We start from the raw sequence: 25,428 nt of genomic DNA on the forward strand, positions 1-25,428 counted from the left end.
GACACAACTCCGAGATGAGGAGATGTGGGGTCAACACCATCCACCGGATGCGTTGTCATCCATCAAATATTGAATTGCCGAATGATATATGTCGTTATCACACAGATAAAGCGGATTTTTGTGAATTGTCTCGAGTGGAGGAAGAATCCTTATAGATCTATATTCCATCCCCCATGCAGCCATTATCTACGCAGCATGCTCAGTGCGAGGTATTCCAAAGACCCCGACTAGGGAAAAACCCAGTTAATCAGGGCTGCTCGTTAATATCGGCTCTCTTGCATTAATGTAGGCCGTAATCAAGGTCCTCGCAATATATTCGGGAAATTTGAAAATTACTACAATGTTATTATCGTGAACACCGCTCCTCAGGCGGCCTCCACCCGATTCCCAATCCCTCCATGACTAGTCTTTCTCTAGCTTCCCAGGTATCACCGTCGTGCTCCAAGTCCACAATACGACCCCCAGAAGTGCGTTCCCGTATGCCACTAGAATCAAATTTCCAATCATGGGCCTTTTTCGCATGTCGTCTCAAATCCCGCTGAAAAGTTGTTTCACCGGACCAACCAAGTACCGCACAGCCGACGGTCCTCCAAGGCGATATAATGATGTCAACACGATAATGCGGGTTGGGATTTCGTCTTCGACTGGACTGATCACCCGAATTCGCATCATCAAAATTGGGATCTTGCCAAACCACCAACGCTTTATCGAGGCTATCAAAATGCTTTCCAGTTTCATCGCCTCGAAAAGGTAATGTTTGCTGTTCGCGAAGCGTTGAAGTGAGATGCAAAGAAAGTGTGTGGGTGATGTATTGTTCCTTCTCAAGACTCGCAACGATATCAACAATAAGACCGTGAGTGACAGCATCATCACGATGGGTTATGATAATATCCGCATCGCCGCTGATTTCCTTCCCACGTCGATAGCCGCCCACTAAAATCGCTTCAACCTCGCCATTAGCGTCAGGTCGCACCTGATTAGCATGGTGCTGAACGATTGCCGCAATTCTCTCGGACTCGGCCCGGGAAATGCCCGCTTTGAACTCGTCGTAATATTTGACTCCAATCTGCTGCACGCGGGAGAGAGAGGTCCAGCCATGCTCCACGATATCGTCGAGGTCTCTCCAGCCACGATGGTAATAGAAATCCCGAGCAGTCTTAGCTCCAACACCCCATATGTCGTTGAAAATGTTCAACACACGCAGGGCTGGATCACTCTCCAAAGTCCCCGCTGCATCAGATTTTTCATCGTCATCGGTATGACTGCACGCTCCATGTTGCTGGAATTGCGCGAACAAATTGGCAATTTTCACATCACACCCAGGCAAAGCGATGATCTCACTGGGTCGCTTGATGACGTAGGGATATGCAGCCACGGCGGCAATTGATGTGCTATACGCTCGCACGCCAATCTCGTCCAGTGTTAGCTCCCGGATCCGACGGATCTTGACGAGCTGAGAGATGAATTCTTCATTTGGAGTGTGAAGAGGTGCTGAGCGCATGCAAGCATACAGCACTTGATTGCGAACCCATTCTGGCTGAGTTGGGAGTGAGATAGTCTCGTCGTGCTCGGAGGTGGATTGTCGGTAAAGGACAGGTGGGTCTCGCTGGCTGGAATGACCGTCTGTGGAGTGTTTGAAGCGGCGCGCTTGAAATTGGTTTTTGGATGGGGAAAAATTGGCTGCATCCTCTCTTGCCCTTTGAATGATCTGGCTTGGTATCAGGGTGGGCGAGACAGGTTTGGCTGATGCAGATGTCTTCTTCCATCCCTTGTAGACTAGGAATAGATCATGAGGAAGAGATTCTCTGGCTTTGATTGAGCTATCTAGCCAATCCAATTTGACAACTGTAACTGTTTGATCATCGGTCACCGGTGCGATTATCCGAGAAGGGTCGTGCTGACTTGTCACTTCATCGGACTCGACAGTGAGATCCACAAACTCCGTAGCACTCACGTTGAGATCCGATTTGACAGTTTTCTGTCGCTTCCGCCGGGGCTCTGTGTCAATACTGACCGAAGTTGGTTTTTCTTCTGTCCATATTCCACGCGAGCGCAGCTCCAGCGCAGCACGTTTCTTATGGCTGATTGTCCCCAAGACCAAGCCCGCCTCGCCAATATCATATGTCAGATTCCCTCCATGTTTAATCAAGCAGTTTTCAGTTTCGTGTAGCTTGTCCAGGGTCATATGAGTGGGGAGAATGAATATTGGAGGCTGCCCCGAAAATATTCTCTCCTGATCGACCTCATGGATTTCCGACGATACAGTATCCAGGGGAGTCTCTCCAACCATTCTTTTGTATATATGTGCAGCAAACGGGTTATCGTGATCTTAACCACATGTTCATGCAGCAATCCCTGGACATGATTGAATCGCGTCGCGCTCTAAGAGTTCAAGGCAAAATCACCGTTCTTATATACGAGAGATGTGAGTGTTTTCAAGAAGATGATATAGGATGAAAGTTTAAGCTTGGACATGCTGACGCGAGTTGTGGCGATTGAAGAGGCGAGGTTTGGATTTCGGACGCGGTAGGGACTTGCAAATGACGTCATCTATCACTTTTTACCGTCCTCAGTGAAACATATTGATTATTGTCACGATACGTAGATTATGAAAAGAATTCTATCTTATCATAGCACAATCACTTGATGCTTAAGCTGGATTCTCATCTTCAATGTGATTCATTTGTGACTGTGTTAGCAGTCGTTTCCAATACTACAGAATGCCATCTTTGCCTTCCGACTAATGCAATTGTCCCAGCTATGTGTAACTCAGAAATCTTACGAAAGTCTCTGCAAAGCCATGCAACCAAATGATCTCAAAGTGAGGTTCCTTCTAAGAAAGGGGTCTTGCAGACCTCAACGTGTAGCTTGACGGCCACTATCATTACAGTTAGCACCGGAATCAACCATGGGATCATCGCAATAACATACATTCCCAGTCAGAGTACGGGCAAGATGCCTTGATGCATTCCTTCAACTTGTCTAAGTATGGTATACTCGGGCAAGTGCATGCGGTATCTGTGATGCCTTTCCAGCACTGTCCCACGATAGCGGCTTGTTCGTTACATACGAGCTATGGATGTTATGTAAGAGGTAGTAACATGATAGGTAATGGGATTGAATCCATACCAAACATGGGGTCATTCCATTGGGGTTATTAGGGTCGAAATCGACGGGTGCGGCAAATGCACATGACAGAAGACCAGCCTGTGGAATTAGAACCGATATCCTCATTGCGGCGAAATTCAAGGCAAGGAGCTTGTTTGAAAGATAGTATAGTATAATCAGTGACGAACTAGTCCTACAAATAATGTGATATGAATGATCTTTATACTGCTCTACGTTATAAGCATCAGACACAGTGAAAAGTTACACCCCATGGTTTTCGCCTATTCCGATTTGGTTCCTGTCTTCGATGTACAAACATTTTCAACTTGACCAATTGAGGTTTCCTGATTCGAACGAGAATTTACTTGGCAATCTAGATTATCTCATTCCAATGCGCACAAAGTGTGCTGCGCAACCATTAACCGGAACGCTATTGATGAAGATTATTGGCGATGATCGTCCACGAATACACACATTTAGAACTCAGTTGCCTCCCTTGTCCTAAGCAGGAAGCTGACGGTGACACCTGAGAACTCGATTCAACAGTGAACAGATACAGTCATTTGAATTTCAACTACTGTCCAGCTGAGTGACTCGTGATACAATTACATACACTGAATGCGCTTCTAACTCCATTGCCAGTGCCCTGAGAATAATGCCCTGGCACATCTCAATCATCAATTACAAGAATTGAACGCCATTCCCTGCTCATGTACCCACAAAATCTCTATTACGAAACGACAATGCTGATGGCGAAGTAAGTAATAGCCCTACATGCTGGTCAGTCCCATCTTAGAACGGCTTGATGATTATTAGATTTGATCGCACGAAAGGAAATGAAGTAAACCATTTCCGCGTAAGCGTAGAAAGGCTGGCACGGATCAGCAAAAGATTCTAGGTAAAGAAGTCTGGATGGGATTGATCCTATGACCTCGGGACCTTAATTAACTAGGGCCATTGGATCAATTGACCAATATTCGAACGACATCTTGATCTGTGTGTATATTCATTGCCATCCGCTTCTAAGGTTAGACTTTCACTCTTTCGGAAAAACAGAACTTTGGCGCTTCCTTTGCGCGTCTAAGACAACGGTATCTCCAGATCTGGAAAACCATTTGGTGGTCTTAAACGATCTCCTCTTCAATCCGTCGTTCCACGGTCGCTGTGACACGAGATGACCCTTTGACATCAACGGTAGTTTGATCACGCTCATACACGCCCTCACCAACTCCACAGCTAGTAATAATGGTATCCTCCGGCCTAGAAGCATCATCACGGTATCGCTCTTCATCATTCATAGTCGAGCGCCCGTGACGTCGGTCCATCCATCTCCGCCATGGCTTATAAACCAAAACGCTCAGTCCTCCAAATATAATAAAGCAACCGCAAATGCCACCTCCAATCGCATCATAATAATCGCCGGCCACTTGTACGCCATCCCAGAACTTTCCTGTGGCATTGGTCACACTAAGAACCATGGTAAGGAGCTGGATTACTCCAATCACAATGGCAACGATGACAGTCAAGATGGTGAGCACGATCGAGTAGTACAGGAATGCGATAGGGTCTCGGTGGTTGTCTCTGGACTGAGGTAATTCGTCACCATCGATTGAGGCTATTTCAGAATCATCACTAGCAGCAGCCTTTTGGGAAAGGAAGTTTTGTGCAGGCTGGATGTACAGGGAGAACATGAGGGCTCCGTCAATGGTGTCCAGAAGACACATACCAGCTAGGAATGGTCAGCGAGAATTTACGTTGATCAGCATTCAGATCCACTCACCGGTGAACAATGCAGGAAGAATCAAAATGACCCAAAATGATGTTCCCTTGGCAGCCTCAATGGACGAGATCCCGAGCAGCGCAATCTCTGATGAGGTGTCAAAACCAAGTCCAAACAGAATACCAAGAGGATACATTTTCCAAGGACTAAAAATTCGTCAGCTGGTGATGAATGAGCAAAATTGTTGCAACATACCGGTCAATTAATTTGAACATCTTCTTCAGGATGGCAAATAACGGTCCTCCACCCTCGATCTTCCATGCTTCGTCCTCTTCTCCTTCGGCCAAGTTGAACACCTTTTGCATTTGTTTGATTAATTTAAATAGAATATAGGCATTCATCAGTCCAAGGAGGATCAAAAAAGCTGCGCTGACGGAGCTACCAATGATTCCGCCGATAGTGCTGAAGCTATCGAACTTTGAGGATACTGCAGCAGCTGTAGCTGCGACCACAATGGATGTGATGATCACGATCCTAATAATACGTCAGTACGGTCAGCATATATTATTGGCTTATTACTCACGTGGAATGCCCGAGTGAAAAGAACGTTCCCACAGTGACAGGCTTTTGTCCGGTTGCCAATAATCGACGTGTCATCAAATCGATGGCCTTATGATATTCGTGTCAGCCTGCACTTATCGAAGCATGGATCTGAGGTCACTTACAGAAATATGGTCCGCATCAAAAGCATGTCTCAACCCAAGGGAGTATGCAAGAGCTGCAGTGGATACCATTGATCTAAACTATTAGTTGGAGTGTGTGGACAGGACAGACAAGAAAACATACGGATGAAAGTGCTGTCATGCCGTTAGCTTGTTTCCACTTGATCCACAAATGAGACTGAACATACCAGCACAACCGCCGCCGCAACCCACACAATGATGTTCAAAAATGCAATCAGAGTAATGATGGCGATGGCTCGAAAAGGAATCTTTCGAATTCCCGGCATTCGACTATGGGACCGCTCAACCTTACGGATCAGAGGCTGTAAGCTCCATTTCTTGTCACTTTCCAGACTGGTCGAATCCGCAGGCCTTTCGTCAACAAAGGAAGTCATTTTCAGATATCAGAAGGTCAACTATATGCTGATCTGTGGAAATGCAGGTCTCGAGATCGGATGAAATCCCTGCAGCTTCAATCGGAGCGCAGCGACAGAGACTGCCACCTATTATATGTTTCTTGCTCTTAGTCTTGGCTTTCACTTGGCTTGCAGCAATCTTGGATACTTTGTAGCAGAATTTTCTGCTAGTCTTATCGTCGCCTTTCCTGCCAAGGTCCCCGACAGCTTTAGATCCACTTGGCGGGGAAATTTCCTACAAACACAACAGAAATGCGCAAAGTAGACAAACCTCAGCTGCTGGACCAAGTAAGATAAAGTCTCTCTGAATTATCTCCATCCGTCTTTTCGAGGCAAAATAATCATCCGCAACCAGTAATCAGAGGAGCAAGTGGGGGATAAACACGTGATATGGCGGGGCAACGGAGGATGCCGGTTCGATGGAGATGATATTTATTATTCATTCTATCGATTCTAATATGATAATTTCTTGGTTTCCATCTCCACTGCGTGAAATATGACTCCACCATCTTGCTGAAATACAGGACTTGAGATCACCCGGTCGGCAAGCTCAGGCATTCAAGCAAAACCCGGGGATCGGCGATGGAAGTACGATAATGAATATGAATGTTCAAATGTTGACATTGAAAATGGTTCAAAAATCGATGTCGTGTATTATCTTTAGCTAGGTCATGAAATAAGATTATCTTCCTAATATTAATATCGCAAATTACTTCTGGTCAGGTTTGCCGCGCCGCAACCACTGACCCATCCCTGATCCCAAACCCCGTAGTCCACGCTGCTGCACCTCCCTCCGCGCGGCACCATCAAAGGCATCTTCTTGCTCCTCAGAGTCACGTTCATGACGATCCGTGAAGTGAAGGGCCACTTGCATCAGCACTGCGGCCAAGATACTAGCGATCAGGATGCCAATCATAACCAGGTTACTCTTCCGGTACTTCTGCCTTCCGGGAGCATTGGCGTCACTCGCCCATCCAGAGTACAGAGCGTAGGTTGTCATGATACTACCAAGGTTTCCCCAACCAGAGACAACCGCAGAGGCTGCAGCCACGCCGACTTCGCCGTGGCGGCGCTGGAAGATCTCTGCTGTCCACGTCATGGTGATGGGTACAGTAGGTCCGAGGCCAAATCCGACGATCAGCAATCCACCATACCGTGGCCAGGGGTTTTCGTCAGTGCCAGCGTAGCTGGTGAGAAGCAGACCCAGGATCTGGAGCAATGTTGGAATGGAGAAGAACAGAGCACGGTGGCGATGGAAGCGGTCGGAGAAGGGTGTCACAAGCAAGATAGCAATCAGATCCATCTAGAAGCGCGGTTAGCAAGAAGTGAATTAAGCCTTTTTTATTGGGTCACTTACAATCCAGATAGGAGCAGTCAGCAAGCTCACGTCAACACCATTCAACGAGGGGTTGATTGCCTGAATAATCAAGTTCGCGTAGAGTTGGACACCAATTCCAACTCCAACAACGCCAAAGTACATGATCAACAGCGGCCACAGCCTCCAGTCCATGAAGACATGAACCAAGTCCCGAAAGTTCCATGCAGGAGCATGATAGACACGCTTCAAGTCGTGGTAGTGGATAAGCGCATCACGACCCTTCAAGGCCGGGCTACTGCGTGGAACCCAACGCATGAACCACCCGCGAGGAGGTTCTTCTTCACCAGGTGTGACAGGCCGATCGGGTAGCCACCATAGCAAAACGAATCCAAGTGCAATAGTAATCACGCCCCAAATCAAGAACATCCATTGGAATCCAACGTAGCCTCTGGCTCCGTCCATTTTCTGGAATCCCGCAGAGACAAGACCCACGACAGCGGCCGAGACTTGCGCGGCAGTAAAGTACCGACCAATTCGCTTGCCAATTCGAGATGGCGGATAGAACAGGGTCAAGTAGTAGGTCATACCCGGCCACAATCCTGCTTCAACGATACCCAATAGAAGGCGAAGCAAGCTGCATCTGTTAGACTGGTTCTCTTGGTAGGAGGGTTGGACGTACTAAAAGCTCCAAGCTGCTTTCATAGCTACCATACATGTGCCGATCAATCCGACACTAATTATAATGCGACTCATCCACACATGTGGACTCAGCCGTGTCATGACCAGGTTAGAGGGTAAATCAAAAACCACATATCCGACATAGAATAACGCCAGTGCGGTTGATATCTGGTGACTATTCATGTGCAGCACAGTTCCGATGTCGTGTCCAGCAGCTTCGTTCATAGTTTGCGCCAGGCCGACATTTGAGCGAATGGCCGACGCCATGAAGTAAAGAACCCAGAGGGCAGGAATAATCCGCCAATCCAATTTACTGTCAAGCTATTAGCACTATAACCATAACCAGAGATTGAGATGAGTCCTGACTTGTAGATGCGTTCGACATGATCGTCGCTTAACTCGTCTGGGGAGAGTCCATTCATAGATTCAGACTCGGATGTATCCTGAGGAGGTTCGTAGACATCGGAAACAGGCTCCTTTGGAGCGCGCATCGCGGACTCCGATGCTTCAGTACTCATTTTGCGTAATTCTTCTTTTAGCAGGTCCGTTGCCGAATATAATCAGGCGACCCGTTTTAATCAACAATCAACATCAACACGAACTCGTGATTTCACGTCGGGTCTATTTATCTTTGGAGCACGACTAGAAGAATTTATTAGTTGAAAATCCTTGCAAGTTCAAAATAACGTTTCCCGAAGAACTTCTCGCTCAACCTTTGCCGAGGTTTATCGCTTATCGAATCTCTAGCGGCGATGGGGAGAAGAATATACCCGGTCAACTTTGAACTTACCTTAAACCATGAAATGATGTCGTCTTGTTTACGGAGTACACCGCTCTAAGAAAAAATTGGAGGGGAAAAAGTTCAAGGCGGAGAAGTCCGATCTGATAGAGATAAAGATATGGGTTCTTGGCGCCCAATACAGCTGACGCACACTTTTCAAAGTCCTCTAGAAAGAAAAAATTGAAGATGTTGGGTGGTTGAGGTTGAGTAAAAAAGTCCTTTCCGGTTCTCGGCGTCCAACCCCAACATCTCACCGAGAATAACCTTATTGTGAAGTTCTCCTAGTGTCTCCGGGTTTTGCTCGCTTAAGCTCGGACTGGCGGAGAATTCTTAGTTTCCATCAGGTCACTCAAGGTCTCCACAGACGGGAGGATCTAGTTGGAGGGGTCAAGAACCTGTTGCGAGTTCGGCTTGATGTGGGGCATCTTTTTCCTTAACCTTTCTCAGTGTCAGAACCTTGGAAATTTATTTAAATTTGTTATGCAGATACATTAGAAAATAAAACAAAGTCAGAGAGTTGTAGAAACATCGAAAATTGGGGTGAGAAGGTACTGTATGTCGGTGGCTGATCAGTGATGACCGGAAACGGCCCATCTTTACCATTTATCAATTCCGCCCTGAATAGAACCACACCCCAAGGGTCAAACATTGAATGTAACCTCTCAAATTCTTCAAATACACTGTTAACAGGCGGTTCCTGTCAAGCACTGTCGAAATGTGGAAAGTCGATGATCCCATCAAGCACGTGACGTTACCTCTTATGTAGCTGATACGAATATATTCTGGTAGAGCTCACTTGCACATATGATATATGCATCTTCAGGTTTCCCAGTTGTGCGCAATCCCACACTTTGAAAATTTTGAATTTTCTGTATCCTCGACATACGGTTAGTGCAAAATTTTCTCGAATCTCAAAATCTCAAATGTGCATCTAATACTTTGTAGCACTTGAGCATTAGTCTGGCCGGGTCCAAGAGATAAGCCCACACCATGGCGAATTTGGGTCATGAAATCGATGCAGACGGACAGCCTCATTACGAGGCTGGAGCTCCGCATGATGAGATTCAAGAGATACCAGTAAATGAGCAAAAAAGAACCATATCCATCACCTACGATGCTGATCAAAAGACAAACGAATCTACCCACGCCGCTGACAATATGTCACTGCTCCACGAGTGCGTCTTCATCGCAACGATATGCACGGCTCAGTTCACGACCCAAGTGGGCTTAACGCAAACACTGGGTATTCTACACCAGATCGGCGACAGCTTCGGGGTCACAAACCCCGGCGTACTTTCTTGGTTTATCGCCGGCTACAGCTTGACGGCGGGAACGTTTATCCTGGTCGCCGGTCGGATCGGCGATCTCTTTGGCTACAAACGTATTTTCGTACTCGGTATGCTGTGGTTCGCTATCTGGAGTATGGTCGCGGGACTCAGTGTCTACTCGAATCAGTACCTGTTTATCTTCGCCAGAGTCCTTCAGGGACTCGGCCCGGCTGCTTTGCTCCCCAATGGACTTGCGCTGTTAGGAGTCTCATATCCACCCGGACCAAGGAAGAACATGGCATTCGCGTTATTTGGCGCCTGTGCACCCGGTGGTGGTGTCTTTGGATTTGTCTTCTCTGGCTTGTTTGAGTTAGCTTGGTGGCCGTGGACATTCTGGAGTTTTGCTATCGCCCTCGTCCTGCTGGCCGCTTTCAGCACCCTGATCATCCCATCACCAAGCCATTCGCCTAATCAAGACAAGGGACTAAAAGAAAAGCTTCAAATGCTCGATATTCCTGGGGCCGTTACTGGTGTCGCAGCCCTGGTTTTGTTCAACTTTGCATGGAACCAAGGTCCCGCATACGGTTGGCAACAAGCTTACATCTACGTCTGCCTGATCCTCGGTGTTCTTTTCGCGATCTGCTTCTTCTTCATCGAGTCTCGCTGGGCCGCGATGCCGCTTGTGCCGTTCAAGGTATTCACGGGTGACATCATCTTCGTGGTTGGCTGCATTTCCTGCGGCTGGGGCTGCTTTGGCATCTGGGTGTATTATCTGACGCAGTTCATCGAGGTGTTGAGGGGCGCATCACCGCTGCTTCTCGCTGCGTACATCTGCCCCGTGGCCGTATCAGGTGCGTTCGCATCCGTGGCTACTGGATTCCTGCTGCATCACGTTCGCGCGGCATGGGTCTTAACTTTTTCGCTGATATGTTTCATGGTGGGTACTATCCTGGTGGCGACAGCCCCGGTGCATCGAACGTACTGGGCTCAGTTGTTTGTATGCATGCTGGTCATCCCATTTGGCATGGATACGTCGTTCCCTGCGGCGACAGTTATCTTTTCGAATGCCGTCAAAAAGGAGCATCAAGGGATGGGTGCGGCCTTGATTGCTACGGTCGTGAACTACAGTATCTCGCTTGGATTGGGATTCGCGGGCACAATCGAGGTGCACGTCAACAAAGGTGGAAAAACGCCCGCTGATGTCTTGCTTGGGTATCGCGGTGCTTGGTATTTTGCCATTGGATTGACTGGGTTGGGTATTTTATTGAGTCTGACTTTCGTTGCGAAAGGCTATTGGCAGGATCACAAGGAGAAAAAGAGCTCAAGGGTAAAGGATTGAAACTCTCGTATTATTATAGGAAAATAGTGCTATTAGAAACTTCATACATCGGGGCTAAGGATAGAAGATAGGGAAGAGACCGGTTTATTTATTCAGAAACCAAAAGTTGACTCTTTTTCAATGTACCTGGAAATGTTGAGATCAACGTCACATTCAAATGCTTCAAATTCATGTCCGATTAAAAGGTAGTTGATAAGCTGTAACCCGTGAATATTACATAAAGTAATAATTAAACGCCATTGGCTGAATTATATTTAAACATGAAGGATAAACCCATTATTATATCATAACAATCGTGAGAAGAAAGCATGAGAATGACTTTTGGGCGTTCAAACAAACTTGTGCTAGAAAACCTGAATAACCTGAATATTTTGCACAGAATAAAGCAAAGGAAAGTATTGCAAATTTGCGAACAGCCGCCGACTTGGGGAAGTCCTAACAAATAATGGAAGCCTTGTCGGCGTGACTGCGAGCGGTATCAACTCTTATTATCTCTCCAGTGTGAGTTGTCGGAATCTTTTCCAAATCAGTGTCCCCATCTTGCTGGTTCACCTCTCGCTCAAGCTCCAATTGTTCAAGCTGCTTGATGCGCTTGAGCTCCTGGCAGAATTTGCTGTTGGCTCTGATACGGTCACCGTAACGGATAAAGGCAAATGGAATAATCGAGACACCTAAGGCTAAAAAGGCGATGAGACTGCATGCCCAGTGAATACCCAGTCGATTAAACATTGGCTTCGCAGCAAGGGGAAGCACTGCTCCCAAAATGCTTCTGGTGCAGCTCGCAGCTGACTGGGCGCTAGCTGACAAGGTTTCGTATGCGTCGGTAAGATAGTTCAGCATCGCCATGAAAATGAGAAGATAGCCCATTCCAAAGGGTATTCCAGAAAGGAATGGGACCACCCAAGGGATATTTTCAGAGGAAGTCCAGCCCACCCAGAACAGTGAAATAACGTACAAAGGACCACCAAGGCACGCGAGAGGAAGTCGTCGGTATTCTTCGATTTCGGCCCAGGGGGCTTTGCGGGCCTTTGCTCGAGCAAGGTAGCCGTCATACCAGATAAAGACGAAACATGCCAGGATAGCGCCGATACCAACTTTCAATCTAGTTAGAGCGGTTACATTTGTAGTGGATCGTGACCTTACTAGGTAGAAACATCAAACCGGCAATGCCAGCACTCATTCCATATAAATCTGTTTGAATCAGATTAACATGCGAGCTGATGCTTTTGCTTGCAGAACCAACCTTGGAAGATGATAGGATATGCCTCAAAATAAAGATAGAAAATGGCATATGCTAGGGCGAGGTACAGAGATGTCAGAGACACAATATATTCGTGGATGATCATGCGGAATGGTCGTGAGATGGTGATGAGGAACATCTGCCGAATATCACGACTCTCGACCTCCAGTGGGGACACAATATTTGAATTTCCAGTGTCTTTTCGAAGCTTCATCGCACGTCGCTTCAAAACAACAGGTCCATATGTTTCCGGCATCATGATGATTAAGGGAAAGGATGCGCCAGAACAAATAAGGCCAATCCAAAAGCACCATCGCCAACTCACGACGGCGACAAACCCTGATATCCAGGGACCCACTATCGGTCCAAAAGTAGTACACTATGAACTTAGCTATGTGGAAATGTGAATGGAGGGTGACTAACTCACAGCCATAAAATAGGCCATTAGACGGCCTCTCTTGGTTGGATTGTCCTGTACATCCGCAAACAATCCACCCACTGTGGCGATCGGTGCCGATGCCATCATTCCATTCAGGAGACGAAAGACCAGCAAAGATGGATACGAGTTGGCAACAGCACATGCTAGCATGAAAATCATAAAACCACAGTATGCGATGAGTAAAGGGCGCCTGCGCCCAAAATACTCGGAGCTTGGACCCCACAGAAGAGGCCCCAGGATGTAGCCGATCAGAAAAATCGAAATGGGCAAGACCAGGGCTTGTTGATTTTCGATATCAAATTCTGCCGCAATCTGAGGAATTGCGTTGCTACATATTGAAGAAGCAATTGTGCTGTTCATGACCTAAGATACGGCCAGATGTCAGACCCACCAGAAGGATACTTCCAGCTGCCACTCACCTGCATTACACCAGCGGCAAGCACTAGAAACTTGCGTCTCTGTGGTCTTCGTTAGTCTACCAACTTTCTTGGTACGCGAAAGCTCCAATCATCCAGACGGTGGTTTTACTGTACATTTTTCCAGTTGACCGGGTTATCAAGGTCATTGGACCCAAAGGAAACGATCGTCTTTGATGCTATCTGGCGGAAACGGGCATATGATGGATTTTCATAGCGCTCTTGAATAGGTTCGTGTAGGACGCCTGAGTCTTGGTCTGAGTCTCCTAATGACTCATTAGGAGATATGGGTACATCCTCTGTGAGAAGTGTCAATAAGACCAAGTCAAGATTAGGGATTACTGACCTGTCGCTGAAAGAGCCCTCTGTAAATTTTCTTCCACTGGAAAATGGTTCGACATGGTGATATTTGGGTTTCACATCGAATTGACAAAAACGCACTAGATGCAGATCTAGGTGGGAGGTGGGATTATAAAGAACCCATGGAGTTTAGTAAAGTAAATCTCCACTCTAGCAGGGTATTTGGGGTAAGAAGCAAATGAGATTGGATATTTTCTGGGTCTGTCTCCACATCGAATATCTTGACATTGTCCACGCCCTACAGCAGACATAACATGAGTCTGTGTGCGGTGTTCTAGCCAGGCTTGTGAGAACTTCCAGCCTAGTCAATTCGAATGAGGCAGGGATGCATGTTGATCCTCAACTAAGTACTTCGGTTAAGACGGCATTTCTGCAAACTTTGGGCATTTCCCAGTGGCAAAGGTCTGAATTCACATGAAACCTCGCACATCTATCCGACTTCGATACAGAGCGAGGCAATTAAGTCGTTTGCAAACTGATCATTTGACAAAGTTACAACCGCATGCGTCTTGGAATCTGAATTATGAGCCAACTAACGAGATGGATATCTATACATCACACAGATCAGCCTCAACAATCGAGAAACCTTCAAGAATTCTGCTTATTGGCATGGGAAGCAAACGGATCCCGTGGATCTCCAAACATGATCAACAGAACCTGCAAAAGTTGGTACTTGAAACCCGGTGCCGGTCCGGGTCCGTGACAAAGTTTTAGCAGATGTTGCTTGGCATTCGCGGGGATTCATTCAGGGTGGTTGACTCATGTTGAAACAGGAAGCCGGATCCGAATGGCTCCACATCCTTCCAAAGGATCTCTAAATGAGCAAGAAATATTATAAGAATGATTTCTTCAGAGCTACTTCTTCGTTTGATCAACTAAAGAATGTTGATATGCCTTTTTGGGAAGGTAATTTGCTGTGCCAAGAAATGATGGATTGTACATCCGCTTGCGTCTCTGAGGGGTCGGACATCTCGCCGATTCACCATCACCAACCTAAAAGCTATGGTCTTAAATCTTCATAGTGAAAAAAGAAGCCAGGCACCTGATTTTTGTTGAATTCAACATTTGAGTAGGCTTGAGATTCGTAGCGGTCATCGCGCGAATTTGCAAGGGATGTTAAGTGAACATCTGGAAGAAAATTTATGCTGCTTGATGTATTCCTCATAAAATGTGATACGTTTATCAATGTAGTATATGGGTTGGTACTAGTACATAGTTTTAGTACCTTAACTTACTTAGAAAAGTAAATTCAGAAAGAATCCATGAAGTATCAGTTTATGCCAGAGGCGTTAAGGCACCAAGGCCAACGACGCCAAACTCATTACGTCAGACCGTCCTCCACTAGGTCAAATCCGGTCTAGCGTAACGGGGAAAGCTGGAAAGTCGAATGCGAATGTCCTCATTTTGAGATCTTATCGTGGTCCCCTCTTGTTCCATTAAGTCCTTCTCATTCGAGAATTGCACAACCATGACTCCTCCTGCCCGTGGACGGGGCACAAGTCAACGGAGTCCGACCGTTCTGGTACGACCTTTTACAAAAGCAATCACCCAGGTAATCTCCGACCTGCAGAAAGCGTTGAGCTGACCAATTATTCAGGTCACCGATTCTCGCGATCATCAGCCCGCCTCCACAACTCGACGACACCGATCTCCTGCCACCCGTTTCATCACCGTCGATAATGTGCTCCAATATGCCTCTGATGTTCCCTCAATGCAGCAACGGCAGCCGCCGCCAACCTCGCGACCACGTCGACTGCCATCGGGTGGGCTAATGGGCCATGCCAGCGGATCTTCAACACTCCCCAGTTCAACTGGCACTATTGGACGACTGGCAGCACAACCGCGCCTTCCCCCACGGACAACCAAAGTCAGCGAGAAGCTCGTTCTTCTTCCCGACACGGGCGGCGTCGGCGAGGAAGACACCGCGGAAGACGACGAAGACGATGACCCCGATCATGTGGATGAGGAGCTTGTGGATCTGTTGGCCAAGCAAAAACATATGGATCCGGAATTAATCAGACGCCAGCTGCAGGAGCAGAAGCGACTAGGCGGTGATTTTGGCGTCGACAATGACGTTGCACCTTTGCTGGCCGAAGAAGATCTGCACCGAAAGCGACGTATTGCTCCCGAAAAGGCGAAGAGTTATGCCGAGCGATTGCCCAAGGCCCGCCGTGCAGAGAAGCTCGCTCGTGTCACCGCATACTGTACCGCACAGGCCTACAAGATGGGATCGTTGGCGTCGTTCGTCAAGGAATGGCATGGGGCCCGGACCAAGCTGTACGATGACTGTCTCTACACAGCCTACCATCTTCCCCTTTTGCCGGGTCACGAAGGATATCGCTTGCGCAGCAGTCCCGTTGTCAAATTCCCCGGCGGCAAGTCCCTCCTGGACGAGGAAATTGAACGCAATGAACTTCGTGATCACCATGACGATTACATCGGCGAATTTGAAGAACACTCGGTTGGGGGTCGTAATCGCTCCGAGGGACATCACGATGAGTCCTCACGCGATTCTGACCAAAGCTCGCGAGAGCAGAGCCAAGATCGATTCTTGACCCACATATCGGAAGAGGAGAGTCGCATCCAAGAGAACAACGAATCACCCAGTGACTCTAACCATTTCCAGACCTCAACAGAGGTGGAACAGGACCAACAGACTTCTGAAATGCCGCCTCCTCGTCGTCGTCACAGCTCTGATGATAGTCACACTCTTTTGCGAGATCTTGTGTCTCCAACGGCCAAACCGTCATCATCGAGATCTCCCGCGCCGGCGCGGACTCTTTACAACGTTGCGGAGATGTTCGTCTTTGGTTACGGCGTCGTGGTCTTCTGGAACTTTACTGAGCGACAGGAGAAGGATCTGCTGGCAGATCTGGCATTTGCAACCTCATCGGCGACTGGAACGCCCATCCCACTCACGACAATGCCGCTGCACGAGGAAGACTTTGAGACAGAGGAATTCCACTTTGAATACTCGACAGAGATCTCACGCCCTCGTGTGTATAATGATATGATTACTCTGCGGAGTGGTGACCACATGATCAAGCTGGCGATCAGTCACGGCATTTCCCAAAGCACAAAATTGTGTTTCTTCGAGGAGGTCATGGCCCGTCAAATGGCCGATGCAAAGGATGTTCCCCGCCGTCTCGCCATGACCGGAAAGTTGGGCATGAAACGTGATGAAGTCTTCCGAATTCTTGGCCGTCTCTTCAAGAGCCGAGTTGAAGTCAATCTTTGTATGTCCAGTTCCACGTGTTTGAAGGAATAGTACTAACTCATGACAGCGTCCAACATGCTCGACGTTCCAAATTTCTTCTGGGAAAGCGAACCTACTCTTTACCCGCTTTACCTCGCTGTTCGAGAATACCTGGAAATCAAACCACGAATCCAGGTGCTCAACGAGCGCTGCCGAGTGTTCTTAGACCTTGCAGAAATTCTGTCCGACTCGATAGCCGACAATCGCACTTCTCGTAAGCTACTTGCATCTTCAGTGGCGAGCATTCGAAAAGCTAATTATTGATAGACCAAACCTGGATCATCATTGTCCTCATTGTCATTTCTATCCTCGTCACCTTGGCAGAGGTGTTCCTACGTTTCGGGCTTCTCCATGCCCGTGAAGGTGCTGTTTCTAGCCCGACTACTATCCTTGCCCGCGCCATGGGGCGATCAATTCCTTCCCCATCTTCGGGGTGGTCTTCCGCCAATATTCCTCCCGGGTGTGTCTGTCCTTCTCCTATGCCCGGTAGCGGAACAGAGTTGGGTGTCGGTTCAATTTGGGGCTAGGCGCAAACATTCTTTCCGCGCAGTTCCGAGAAGGTGTTAGGGGATGGGCGTGGATCTGCATATACTTGATTATCTTTTATTACATATCTTATCTCTGAGTGGCAGTCTAATTTTGCATTGAACCTATCACTAGGGAATCTCATGACCCTCCTTAGTTTAACCCCCAAAAAATGCAAACAACCTCTATCGTGTAAACCATGGCAATGCTGGAAGTAGACCCATTCACGTTTAAATTATGTTTAGAGTCAACCGAAAATTTAAACGACCTGAATGTGCATAACTTTAGTGTACATTAACGTTACATGCTAATTGAAGTTGCTCAAATCCCCACCTCAAACTCCAGGGATACCAGCCCACAGACAACCACAATCAGTGGAAACAGCAAAAGGAATAAAAACACCGAGTCAACAACAAGATCAATACATGTCTACATCCACAAACAGAGCTTTCCACTAGCGGTACCGCCAGCAACCCAGTTCTTGCTGCGGTGAAAGACTGCGACTGCAGGGACAGCTGTGATGCCATCACCTCCCAGCTGAGCAAGCTGATCACCGCCAGCACTGTAAACATCGACGAATCGATTCATGTTTCCAATGCAGAACTTTTGGATATGGGATTGCGGGTTCAGTTGCCATTGCGGACGAAGACTAAAAGGTCAGTAGGAATTCACCAAGGGGAAGAAGTGATCGGCTTACATTGTAACCCAGCGCCCAGTCTGACAATTGTGTCTCACGACGGTGTCCGGCCGGAATTCCTTATCGCCGAGCTGGTGGCCCTTTGGCCAGGTTGAAATGCCCTTGGCGCCCAAGTCATAGATTTTCAGAGTATCATCGTATGAGGACGTTGCAATTTGACCGGCGGCATTGAATGCAGCATGGGACACAGAAAGACGGCTCTCATGCTCTGCGACGGGCTCTGGCTCGTCGAAGGATAGGTTCCGGAGATCCCACAATCGCATGAAGCGATCCAAACTGGCGGTGGCAAACAGATGGGAAGAAGATGGGCAAAGTGTGAAGCCGCCAATTTTCTTCTCGGATAACTGCCATGATGACACTGTGCTTTTGGGAGTGCGAACGTCATATCGGGCAAATCCACCGTTGAGAGTAGTCCAGTATAGAACATGTGGGTCCTCGGGGGCCATGTCAATGCCGGAAATTGCTTCATCGATGTTTGTTGATTCCGGCCCATACTTCTCTACCGACACAGTTTTTTCAAGATCTAATTCGCGGATGGAGCTGTCATAGCTCGCGGTGTACAACGAAGTTGGCTTCGATGGGTGAACCGTCATGCAGCTGATTGTTCGAGTGTGGATTTTAAGGGTCGTCAGGATGGGGTCTGGATCCTCCTCATCTTCCTCATCCTCTTGCTTCACTTCAGGCTTCTCCTGTGAGGCATCTAGAATGCCAAGATGCCCCATTTTATCGCCCGCAAAAATCAAAGGTTTAGATTCGGAAGGATGGAATGCCATAGTATACACGCGCTCGGGAGTAATCTTGATTCCTAATCGCATGGCAGGTCAGTTCAGTTCATGTTCTTACATTGATCGTGGTTGGAAACCTACTTTGTGGCTCCCACTTATCCCACAATTGCAACCCATTCATCTCCTCGCGAAGCGCTTTAAGTTCCTTATCGTTTGTCTTCTCAATCTCTTCATCACCAAATGTGCGAACATACGGCTCAGCCACACCTTTGTTCACAGCATCGATTCCGATCAGGCTTTGTCCCGTCAGTTTCTGACCAGCGATGAACATGTCATTTTGAGTGAATGAATCGGTGCGTCTGATCTTCTTAGCACGTTCCACTTCTTTTGCCGCCTCGTACTGTTCTTCCGCTTTGCGTTTGGCGACCTCGCTGTCGACTGCGAGTCCCTGGAGGCGGGACGACTGTCGTCGTGGAGCTGGAGATTCTTCTTGCTTCACACGCTTGGGCGCAGCTCTTTTTTTGGGCTTTGCTGAGTTATTCGATGTGCCAGGGCTCGCAAATTTCCCTGCGGGCTGCGTCAGTTGTAACTCTTTTAGAAGAGCCTTTTGTTCTGCGATGTTCGCCTGTCGCTGCCTTTCAATTTCGGAAAGGCCATTTGGCGTGTTGATGGCCATCTTGAAAAGAGTATTGAAATCGAGCCTTGAGTAGGATGTGGAAGTGAAAGAGACGCGGTCATACGCGACATAGAACGCGGGGTCAGGTGACCATCTTAGTGGAAAACCGTTCAACGAACAACTCCAGCTTTCTGGCTTTTGAACATCACCTTGGAGGTATCCGATAAAGCTTGACTCTGTGCTGGATAACAGTGCTGGCGTTTATCCCATTCCGATGGCAAATCTTCCACGCCTTTACCTCCTGTCCACAGCGACTTCATCCACAACATTTCTCTACCAGACCCGAACTCTCTCGCAATTATATCAGAGGTCCCCATTGGTCCACCAATTTCACCGCGAATATTCTACCGAACAAAAAGATCCAGGGAGAGAAGTAAAAGCAGTTGGTTCTTCAGCAGACCCAGACCTACAAGACCAAAATGACTCCACAAAATCAACACCAACCGATCCTCCACGACGCACAAGCTACCTCCGTCATCGCGGTGCTGCAGTTCCTCGCCCAAAAGTAAAAGGAACTAAACCGTCGGCCCCAAGACTGAAGCTCAACACGATCACTCGAAATGAGCGGGAGGCTTTTGGGGGTCTCTTGACCAGGTTGAATACTGCGCAGAAAAGCCCACCGCTGGAGACCCATGAGCCAGATTCGGTACCAAAGACCGAGGACCTCTTGGCCGTAATGAGCATTTTTGAATCGATCCTGGAGGACAAAAGCGCCGCCGCCAAGGAGTCTCGAGCCGCCAAGTTCCAGGACGGCACGCTATCAGACAAAGGCCCTTCTCGCAAAAGCGACCAACCAGAGGAAACAGTCTATGAGGCAGAGGATGTCCGAATCGGCGATCTGGGTTTGGAGGTATCCAGTGCAGGAACCAATGCAGATTCCGTTGTCACCCTGACAGAGGCAGTGAACATGATTGTGGAGCGAGAGGCGAAGAGAATTGAATCCGAGCTTTTCCAGGCCGTTGAGCAGGGCAAGGGCGATGCAGGCCTCTGGGCTGTCTGTAGGGAACGGATCTTCACTATGATAAGTCATATAGGAGGTCCGATTAGTGCAAATGACCAGAATCTGGATCCCGACTCTGTCAACGCAGCGCATTCATCCGGGCCGTTGAACATCCCGGCCGCGGTCCCAGCTGGCCCCGTGGTCGCGAAGCTCTACCCGCAACTTCTCCTTCTCGCATTCAGAATCCTTAGCACCCATTTCCCGCAATCACCACTCATCAGCCAATTCCGGACTGCGGCCAAAGCGCACGGCAGCTCTTCTGCATTCTTGGGAACCTCTCAGACCCTTTGCGACGAGTTGATGGATTTTTACTGGTACAGCTGCAACGATCTCCCTGCGGTGGTTTCATTCCTACGTGATATGGATACTGCTGGCCTGGATCCAAGTCGCCGGGTTCGCAAGCTTCTACGAGACATCGTTCAACAACATGATCGGGATGTGAAGTCCACCCGCAAAGCTGGAGGTGAACATTTTTGGGATGCACCGCCGAATCAAAAAGCGTTTCATGAGCTTGCAGGGTCGGGTGGCTGGATTGAAACCATCAACTCTCGCAAGCTTCAACGGCGTAGGACTGCCATACCCGTGCCGAGGATGTGATCATGTTGCTGTTCAGTACTGTACATTATTGACGTTTGTAGATACCAATGCCACTAGACATGGAAAACCAATATAATTCATAATGCTATGGCCATACAGTGCCCACAGTTCTTGAAATCGGAAACTAAGAAGTAACAGATAAGTATCGGGCCAAGCTCAATGACGAACACTGGGTTAATCACAGAATACCCAAGTAACGACAACATGAAATCCATTGCAAACTGCATTCCAAAGCTAATCATTGAATCGGCATTCAGGCCGAATATTCAGGCGATTACATAACCCGGTATGACGCCAAACTGCGTCCCCGCACGTTATCGCTCCGCTGTTTCTTTTCTTTTCTGTGCAATTCGTTGGGTGTAAAGTTGTTCTTCTCTATGAACCATTTGAGGAGTTCTTTGCGATCAATTTGTTCCCTATCCTCGACTCGGCTCTCCCTACCTCACCTTTCAATCAACAACTCGTTCGCTCTAGCCGTTCACCCCACCTCCATCCGACGCACTATGGCTTCCGCAATGGCAAAGCGCCTGGAGGGCAAGACCATCCTTGTGACTGGCGCTTCTTCTGGCATCGGAAGGAGTACCGCGAAAGAGTTTGCACGCACCTCGCCGAAGAATCTCAAGCTGATCCTGACTGCTCGCCGCATTGATACCTTGAAGGAGGTCGCCGCGGAGATTAAGGCAGAAGTCGGCGACGGTGTCCAGGTGCTTCCTGTGAAGTTGGATGTCAGCAATCCGGAGGAGATCAAAAACTTTGTTCCATCACTGCCGGAGGAGTTCAAAGACATTGATGTTCTGGTCAACAATGCGTGAGTTATCTTTCCGAACATCAAGCGGGACAGAGCAGTACTGATTAGAATTCACATACAGTGGTCTCGTCAAGGGCCTTGCGCAGGCCCCCGATATTGCGACCGAGGATATCAATGTGATGTTCAACACGAACGTCAACGGTCTAATCCACATGACCCAGGCGATCCTTCCCATCTTCAAGAGCCGATCGGAGGGCGGCCGTGGTGATATCATCAACATTGGCAGTATCGCTGGTCGCGAGCCTTACCCCGGAGGTAGCATTTACTGTGCTACCAAGGCGGCGGTGCGGTCTTTCACAGATGCATTGCGAAGGGAGCTCATTGCAACCAGAATCCGCATCATCGAGATTGACCCTGGTCAGGTTGAGACGGTAAGTTTCCCTTGAAATTTCCCGTAGCAATGTCTAACATAAGTACAGGAATTCTCCGTCGTGCGGTTTTACGGAGACAAGTCCAAGGCTGATGCCGTGTACAAGTAAGTGGGATGGTCGTGGCATAGAAAAGCTCGTTTGTCTGACTTTCAAATTATAGGGGCGTTGAGCCATTGACCGGAGATGATATTGCGGAGGTTGTTGTCTTCGCTGCTGGCCGAAGAGAGAATGTTGTAATTGCGGACACACTAATCTATCCCAGTCACCAGGTAAGTCCAATCCCCGAAGTCTGTGAGGGTATCTTGAAGCTAAAAACATCAGGCGGGTGCTGGTTCCTTGCACCGCAAGTCATAAATTCCTCTTTCACTCAACAGGGGAAGCACATACATAGTAAACATTGTATCATAGAAGGTACAATCCATGATGAAATGATTGAAACACATAGACCAGTAGAGCCCGAAGCGATGCCTCGGATATCTCGGGATTATCCGATTGCAGATCCACCCAAGTCCCCTAGCCGAGTCCAGTAAAACGCATCAATTAAACAAAATTCCAACATCGGCTCAAAATTTAATCGCGACATAGCCTCAAGGTGCTAGCCCTGGGTCCAAACGATATATGGCCAATCTATGTACACGACCTGAAGCTGATTTCTATCTCGGACCTTTTCCGGGATAAATCATCATAATTCAGGCATTGAATATTGTTCAGTGGGGATTCAATTTCCAATGTTATTTTTAGTCCACGGGGGTTTGGTTCCTGACACCGGAGTTAAGTGGAGATCTTCTACTCCCTAAAAAGAATCCACTAGTGGCTGGACTAGATGGACGCCTCTCGTCGAAACGCACAAACACGGGGCTTCACCTCCTTTTTTGTGGTTTTCTTTCCAATGTTTCCCCCCCAAGTGCGCCCCTTAATTTCCCATATATCTGCGTATGTATATCTCTAGCCCTGATGAATCTTTGCTAAAATCGAAGATCAGACCTTCCGGCTTTTGGTAGCCCCCGCCACAACCCAGAACTGCAAGCAACCTTGGAACCAGATCTCCAATGGCATCCAAGACGTTTAAGTTCTCGGAGTTGCCGCCGGATCAGCGGATTCTCTCCGGTCAAAAATACAGAAAATCTCTCTATTATGCAGCTCAAGCCGCAATCTGGACTGGTTATCTTTATTTTGGTATCCGCTTATTAGCAGTCCTGTCTAGCCCTTACCAATGGCAAACCTGGATAATGTTAGCTGTGGAGTTGATCTTTGCTCGTAAGTAAACTTCCCAAAAATTAGTAGTCCTTGATGTTGACCTTAGTAGACCTGGCTAGGAAAGAACAACTTCGTTCTATTACAGCTGGAAAAGTTCAAAATGGTGGTCCAAGGAAGAGGCTGCGTCTTCAAGGAGATGACCTCCCTCGTGTGGATGTTCTATTACCTTGCTGTGGTGAACCAGTCGACATTATTATGCAAACAGTGCAAGCGGCATGTGTAATGGACTATCCTAATTTCCGAGTTCGCCTTCTAGATGACGGGGGCTCGGCCTTGTTGAAAAAGACCGTATTAGGGCTACAGGATCAATGGCCACATCTATCTTATCATTCCCGTGGTCGCCAATCCGGTCAAGTTTTCGCTAAATCGGGCAACTTGAACTATGCCCTTACCACGCTTCAGAAGGATGATCCACCGGAGTTCTGTGCAGTCTTAGATGCGGACTCCATCCCATCACCAGATTTCCTTCGCGCTACCCTTCCCCATCTGCTAGAAACATCTCCTTCGGGCCCGGTACTGGTTTCTACGCGTCAGTACTTCTCCAACCTACCAAAGGGAGACCCTCTCTCACAAGCCCGATGCCATTTCTACACCTGCCAAAACGCAGAGCTAGATATTCTAGGCCGCGCTATAGATGCCGGCTCCGGTGCGGTATTTAGGCGGCAAACTATCATGGACGTCGGGCTCTATCCAACCTTCTCCTTTTCAGAAGATTGGCAGCTATCATTGGTGTTGCAAGGATTCGGGCACCAAACCGTCCAAGTACAGGAGCCATTGCAGTATGGTCTTGTTCCGACATCCATCACCGGACATATTGCCCAAAGAAGCCGATGGAACATTGGTCATGCCCAACAGATAGTTTCTATGTATTCTCGCGATTCCTCATTTGCGAAGTTTCCGAAAGATCTTCAAAGAAACATTGCTTGGAATGGAGTAGGCATTATCGGAGGGGAGGTTAGCTGCCTCATTGGCTTTGCTGTCATCCCAGTTCTCCTCCTCGCTGCATGTGGAGATATGATCCCAGCTACAACAAGCATTACGAATACGCTCCAGGTGATCTTGGCAACACTTTATATCCTGTTAAACTGGATATATGAGTTTTGCCAAGCTGCACAGACTGGCTTCCAGAGCGCTCCATTTGCGCACTTAGAAAATAAGTGGCAGGCTGCTGGTAAGTTTACCATTTTTTCGGGCTTGAATCTTCGACTAACAAGGTCCGCTATTATAGGAAACATCTATTCTATCCTACGGTTCTATCTGTTAACTAGCAAGCCGAAAGGTTCTTTCGTGACAGGTAGCACTGCTAACTCTTGGAATCGTCTTACGGGGTCATCAATGTCTTCATATATTCGACTATACAGAGACCTATGGGAGAATCGCCTCTTTTGCAACGTCATTGTCCTGATCGCGACACTGGGAGCGATGTTCTACACAACAGCGGTTGTCCTGTCAGGGAATCAGAGTCTGATCAAGCTCCTGACGTCAATTGCCTGGCCGCCACTGCTCCATGTTTGCTATCTCAGCATTGTAAACAACTGGGTACCCGTTGCCTATCTGTTGGATCCTCCGAACTATCCCGATCGGAAGGCTTAAGCTCAGTGCTATTAAGTGTAAGATTCAACCCACCGAATCTCAGAACATGTGGTACAATAGGCGATGCAAGCAGGAATGTGCTGCAGCTGGGAGGTAGTTGGGTTGAGTTTAATAAATA

The 25,428-nt window shown here is 48.0% G+C and overlaps 10 protein-coding genes across 10 annotated transcripts; 5 read left to right on the top strand and 5 right to left on the bottom strand.

The window, feature by feature from the left end:
• Nucleotides 1-346: 346 nt before the first annotated feature.
• On the bottom strand, nt 347-2,290 carry N7520_004819 (type-X family DNA polymerase; the record flags this gene model as incomplete). The annotated part of the gene is made up of 1 exon (XM_057138753.1): nt 347-2,290. One exon carries the CDS (start codon nt 2,288-2,290, stop codon nt 347-349), a length of 1,944 nt encoding a protein of 647 aa, XP_056996960.1.
• Nucleotides 2,291-4,232: 1,942 nt separating this feature from the next.
• N7520_004820 (HoxN/HupN/NixA family nickel/cobalt transporter) lies at nt 4,233-5,945 on the bottom strand (the record flags this gene model as incomplete). Its single annotated transcript, XM_057138754.1, has 7 exons — nt 4,233-4,837; nt 4,889-5,034; nt 5,084-5,362; nt 5,412-5,497; nt 5,554-5,626; nt 5,675-5,685; nt 5,739-5,945. 7 exons carry the CDS (start codon nt 5,943-5,945, stop codon nt 4,233-4,235), a joined length of 1,407 nt encoding a protein of 468 aa, XP_056996961.1.
• A 730-nt stretch (nt 5,946-6,675) lies between these two features.
• On the bottom strand, nt 6,676-8,480 carry N7520_004821 (putative MFS transporter; the record flags this gene model as incomplete). The annotated part of the gene is made up of 4 exons (XM_057138755.1): nt 6,676-7,269; nt 7,324-7,918; nt 7,964-8,275; nt 8,329-8,480. 4 exons carry the CDS (start codon nt 8,478-8,480, stop codon nt 6,676-6,678), a joined length of 1,653 nt encoding a protein of 550 aa, XP_056996962.1.
• Nucleotides 8,481-9,733: 1,253 nt separating this feature from the next.
• Nucleotides 9,734-11,350, top strand: N7520_004822 (MFS transporter; the record flags this gene model as incomplete). The annotated part of the gene is made up of 1 exon (XM_057138756.1): nt 9,734-11,350. The coding sequence occupies one exon, from the start codon at nt 9,734-9,736 to the stop codon at nt 11,348-11,350; it is 1,617 nt and encodes a 538-aa protein (XP_056996963.1).
• A 435-nt stretch (nt 11,351-11,785) lies between these two features.
• N7520_004823 (MFS transporter) lies at nt 11,786-13,846 on the bottom strand (the record flags this gene model as incomplete). The annotated part of the gene is made up of 7 exons (XM_057138757.1): nt 11,786-12,444; nt 12,494-12,541; nt 12,594-12,969; nt 13,018-13,392; nt 13,449-13,487; nt 13,563-13,744; nt 13,792-13,846. 7 exons carry the CDS (start codon nt 13,844-13,846, stop codon nt 11,786-11,788), a joined length of 1,734 nt encoding a protein of 577 aa, XP_056996964.1.
• A 1,427-nt stretch (nt 13,847-15,273) lies between these two features.
• Nucleotides 15,274-17,588, top strand: N7520_004824 (RMD1 family protein; the record flags this gene model as incomplete). The annotated part of the gene is made up of 4 exons (XM_057138758.1): nt 15,274-15,327; nt 15,403-17,041; nt 17,090-17,275; nt 17,329-17,588. 4 exons carry the CDS (start codon nt 15,274-15,276, stop codon nt 17,586-17,588), a joined length of 2,139 nt encoding a protein of 712 aa, XP_056996965.1.
• A 427-nt stretch (nt 17,589-18,015) lies between these two features.
• N7520_004825 (WD domain protein) lies at nt 18,016-19,684 on the bottom strand (the record flags this gene model as incomplete). Its single annotated transcript, XM_057138759.1, has 3 exons — nt 18,016-18,235; nt 18,284-19,088; nt 19,150-19,684. 3 exons carry the CDS (start codon nt 19,682-19,684, stop codon nt 18,016-18,018), a joined length of 1,560 nt encoding a protein of 519 aa, XP_056996966.1.
• Nucleotides 19,685-19,898: 214 nt separating this feature from the next.
• N7520_004826 (uncharacterized protein) lies at nt 19,899-21,281 on the top strand (the record flags this gene model as incomplete). The annotated part of the gene is made up of 1 exon (XM_057138760.1): nt 19,899-21,281. The coding sequence occupies one exon, from the start codon at nt 19,899-19,901 to the stop codon at nt 21,279-21,281; it is 1,383 nt and encodes a 460-aa protein (XP_056996967.1).
• Nucleotides 21,282-21,658: 377 nt separating this feature from the next.
• On the top strand, nt 21,659-22,814 carry N7520_004827 (SDR family oxidoreductase; the record flags this gene model as incomplete). The annotated part of the gene is made up of 5 exons (XM_057138761.1): nt 21,659-22,089; nt 22,151-22,460; nt 22,509-22,564; nt 22,621-22,729; nt 22,782-22,814. 5 exons carry the CDS (start codon nt 21,659-21,661, stop codon nt 22,812-22,814), a joined length of 939 nt encoding a protein of 312 aa, XP_056996968.1.
• A 695-nt stretch (nt 22,815-23,509) lies between these two features.
• Nucleotides 23,510-25,310, top strand: N7520_004828 (glycosyltransferase family 2 protein; the record flags this gene model as incomplete). Its single annotated transcript, XM_057138762.1, has 3 exons — nt 23,510-23,717; nt 23,767-24,888; nt 24,946-25,310. The coding sequence occupies 3 exons, from the start codon at nt 23,510-23,512 to the stop codon at nt 25,308-25,310; spliced, it is 1,695 nt and encodes a 564-aa protein (XP_056996969.1).
• Nucleotides 25,311-25,428: the final 118 nt, after the last annotated feature.

Source organism: Penicillium odoratum (genome assembly GCF_028828045.1).
Source record: "Penicillium odoratum strain IBT 22623 chromosome Unknown utg000004l_segment0_segment0, whole genome shotgun sequence".
NCBI lineage: Eukaryota > Fungi > Ascomycota > Eurotiomycetes > Eurotiales > Aspergillaceae > Penicillium > Penicillium odoratum.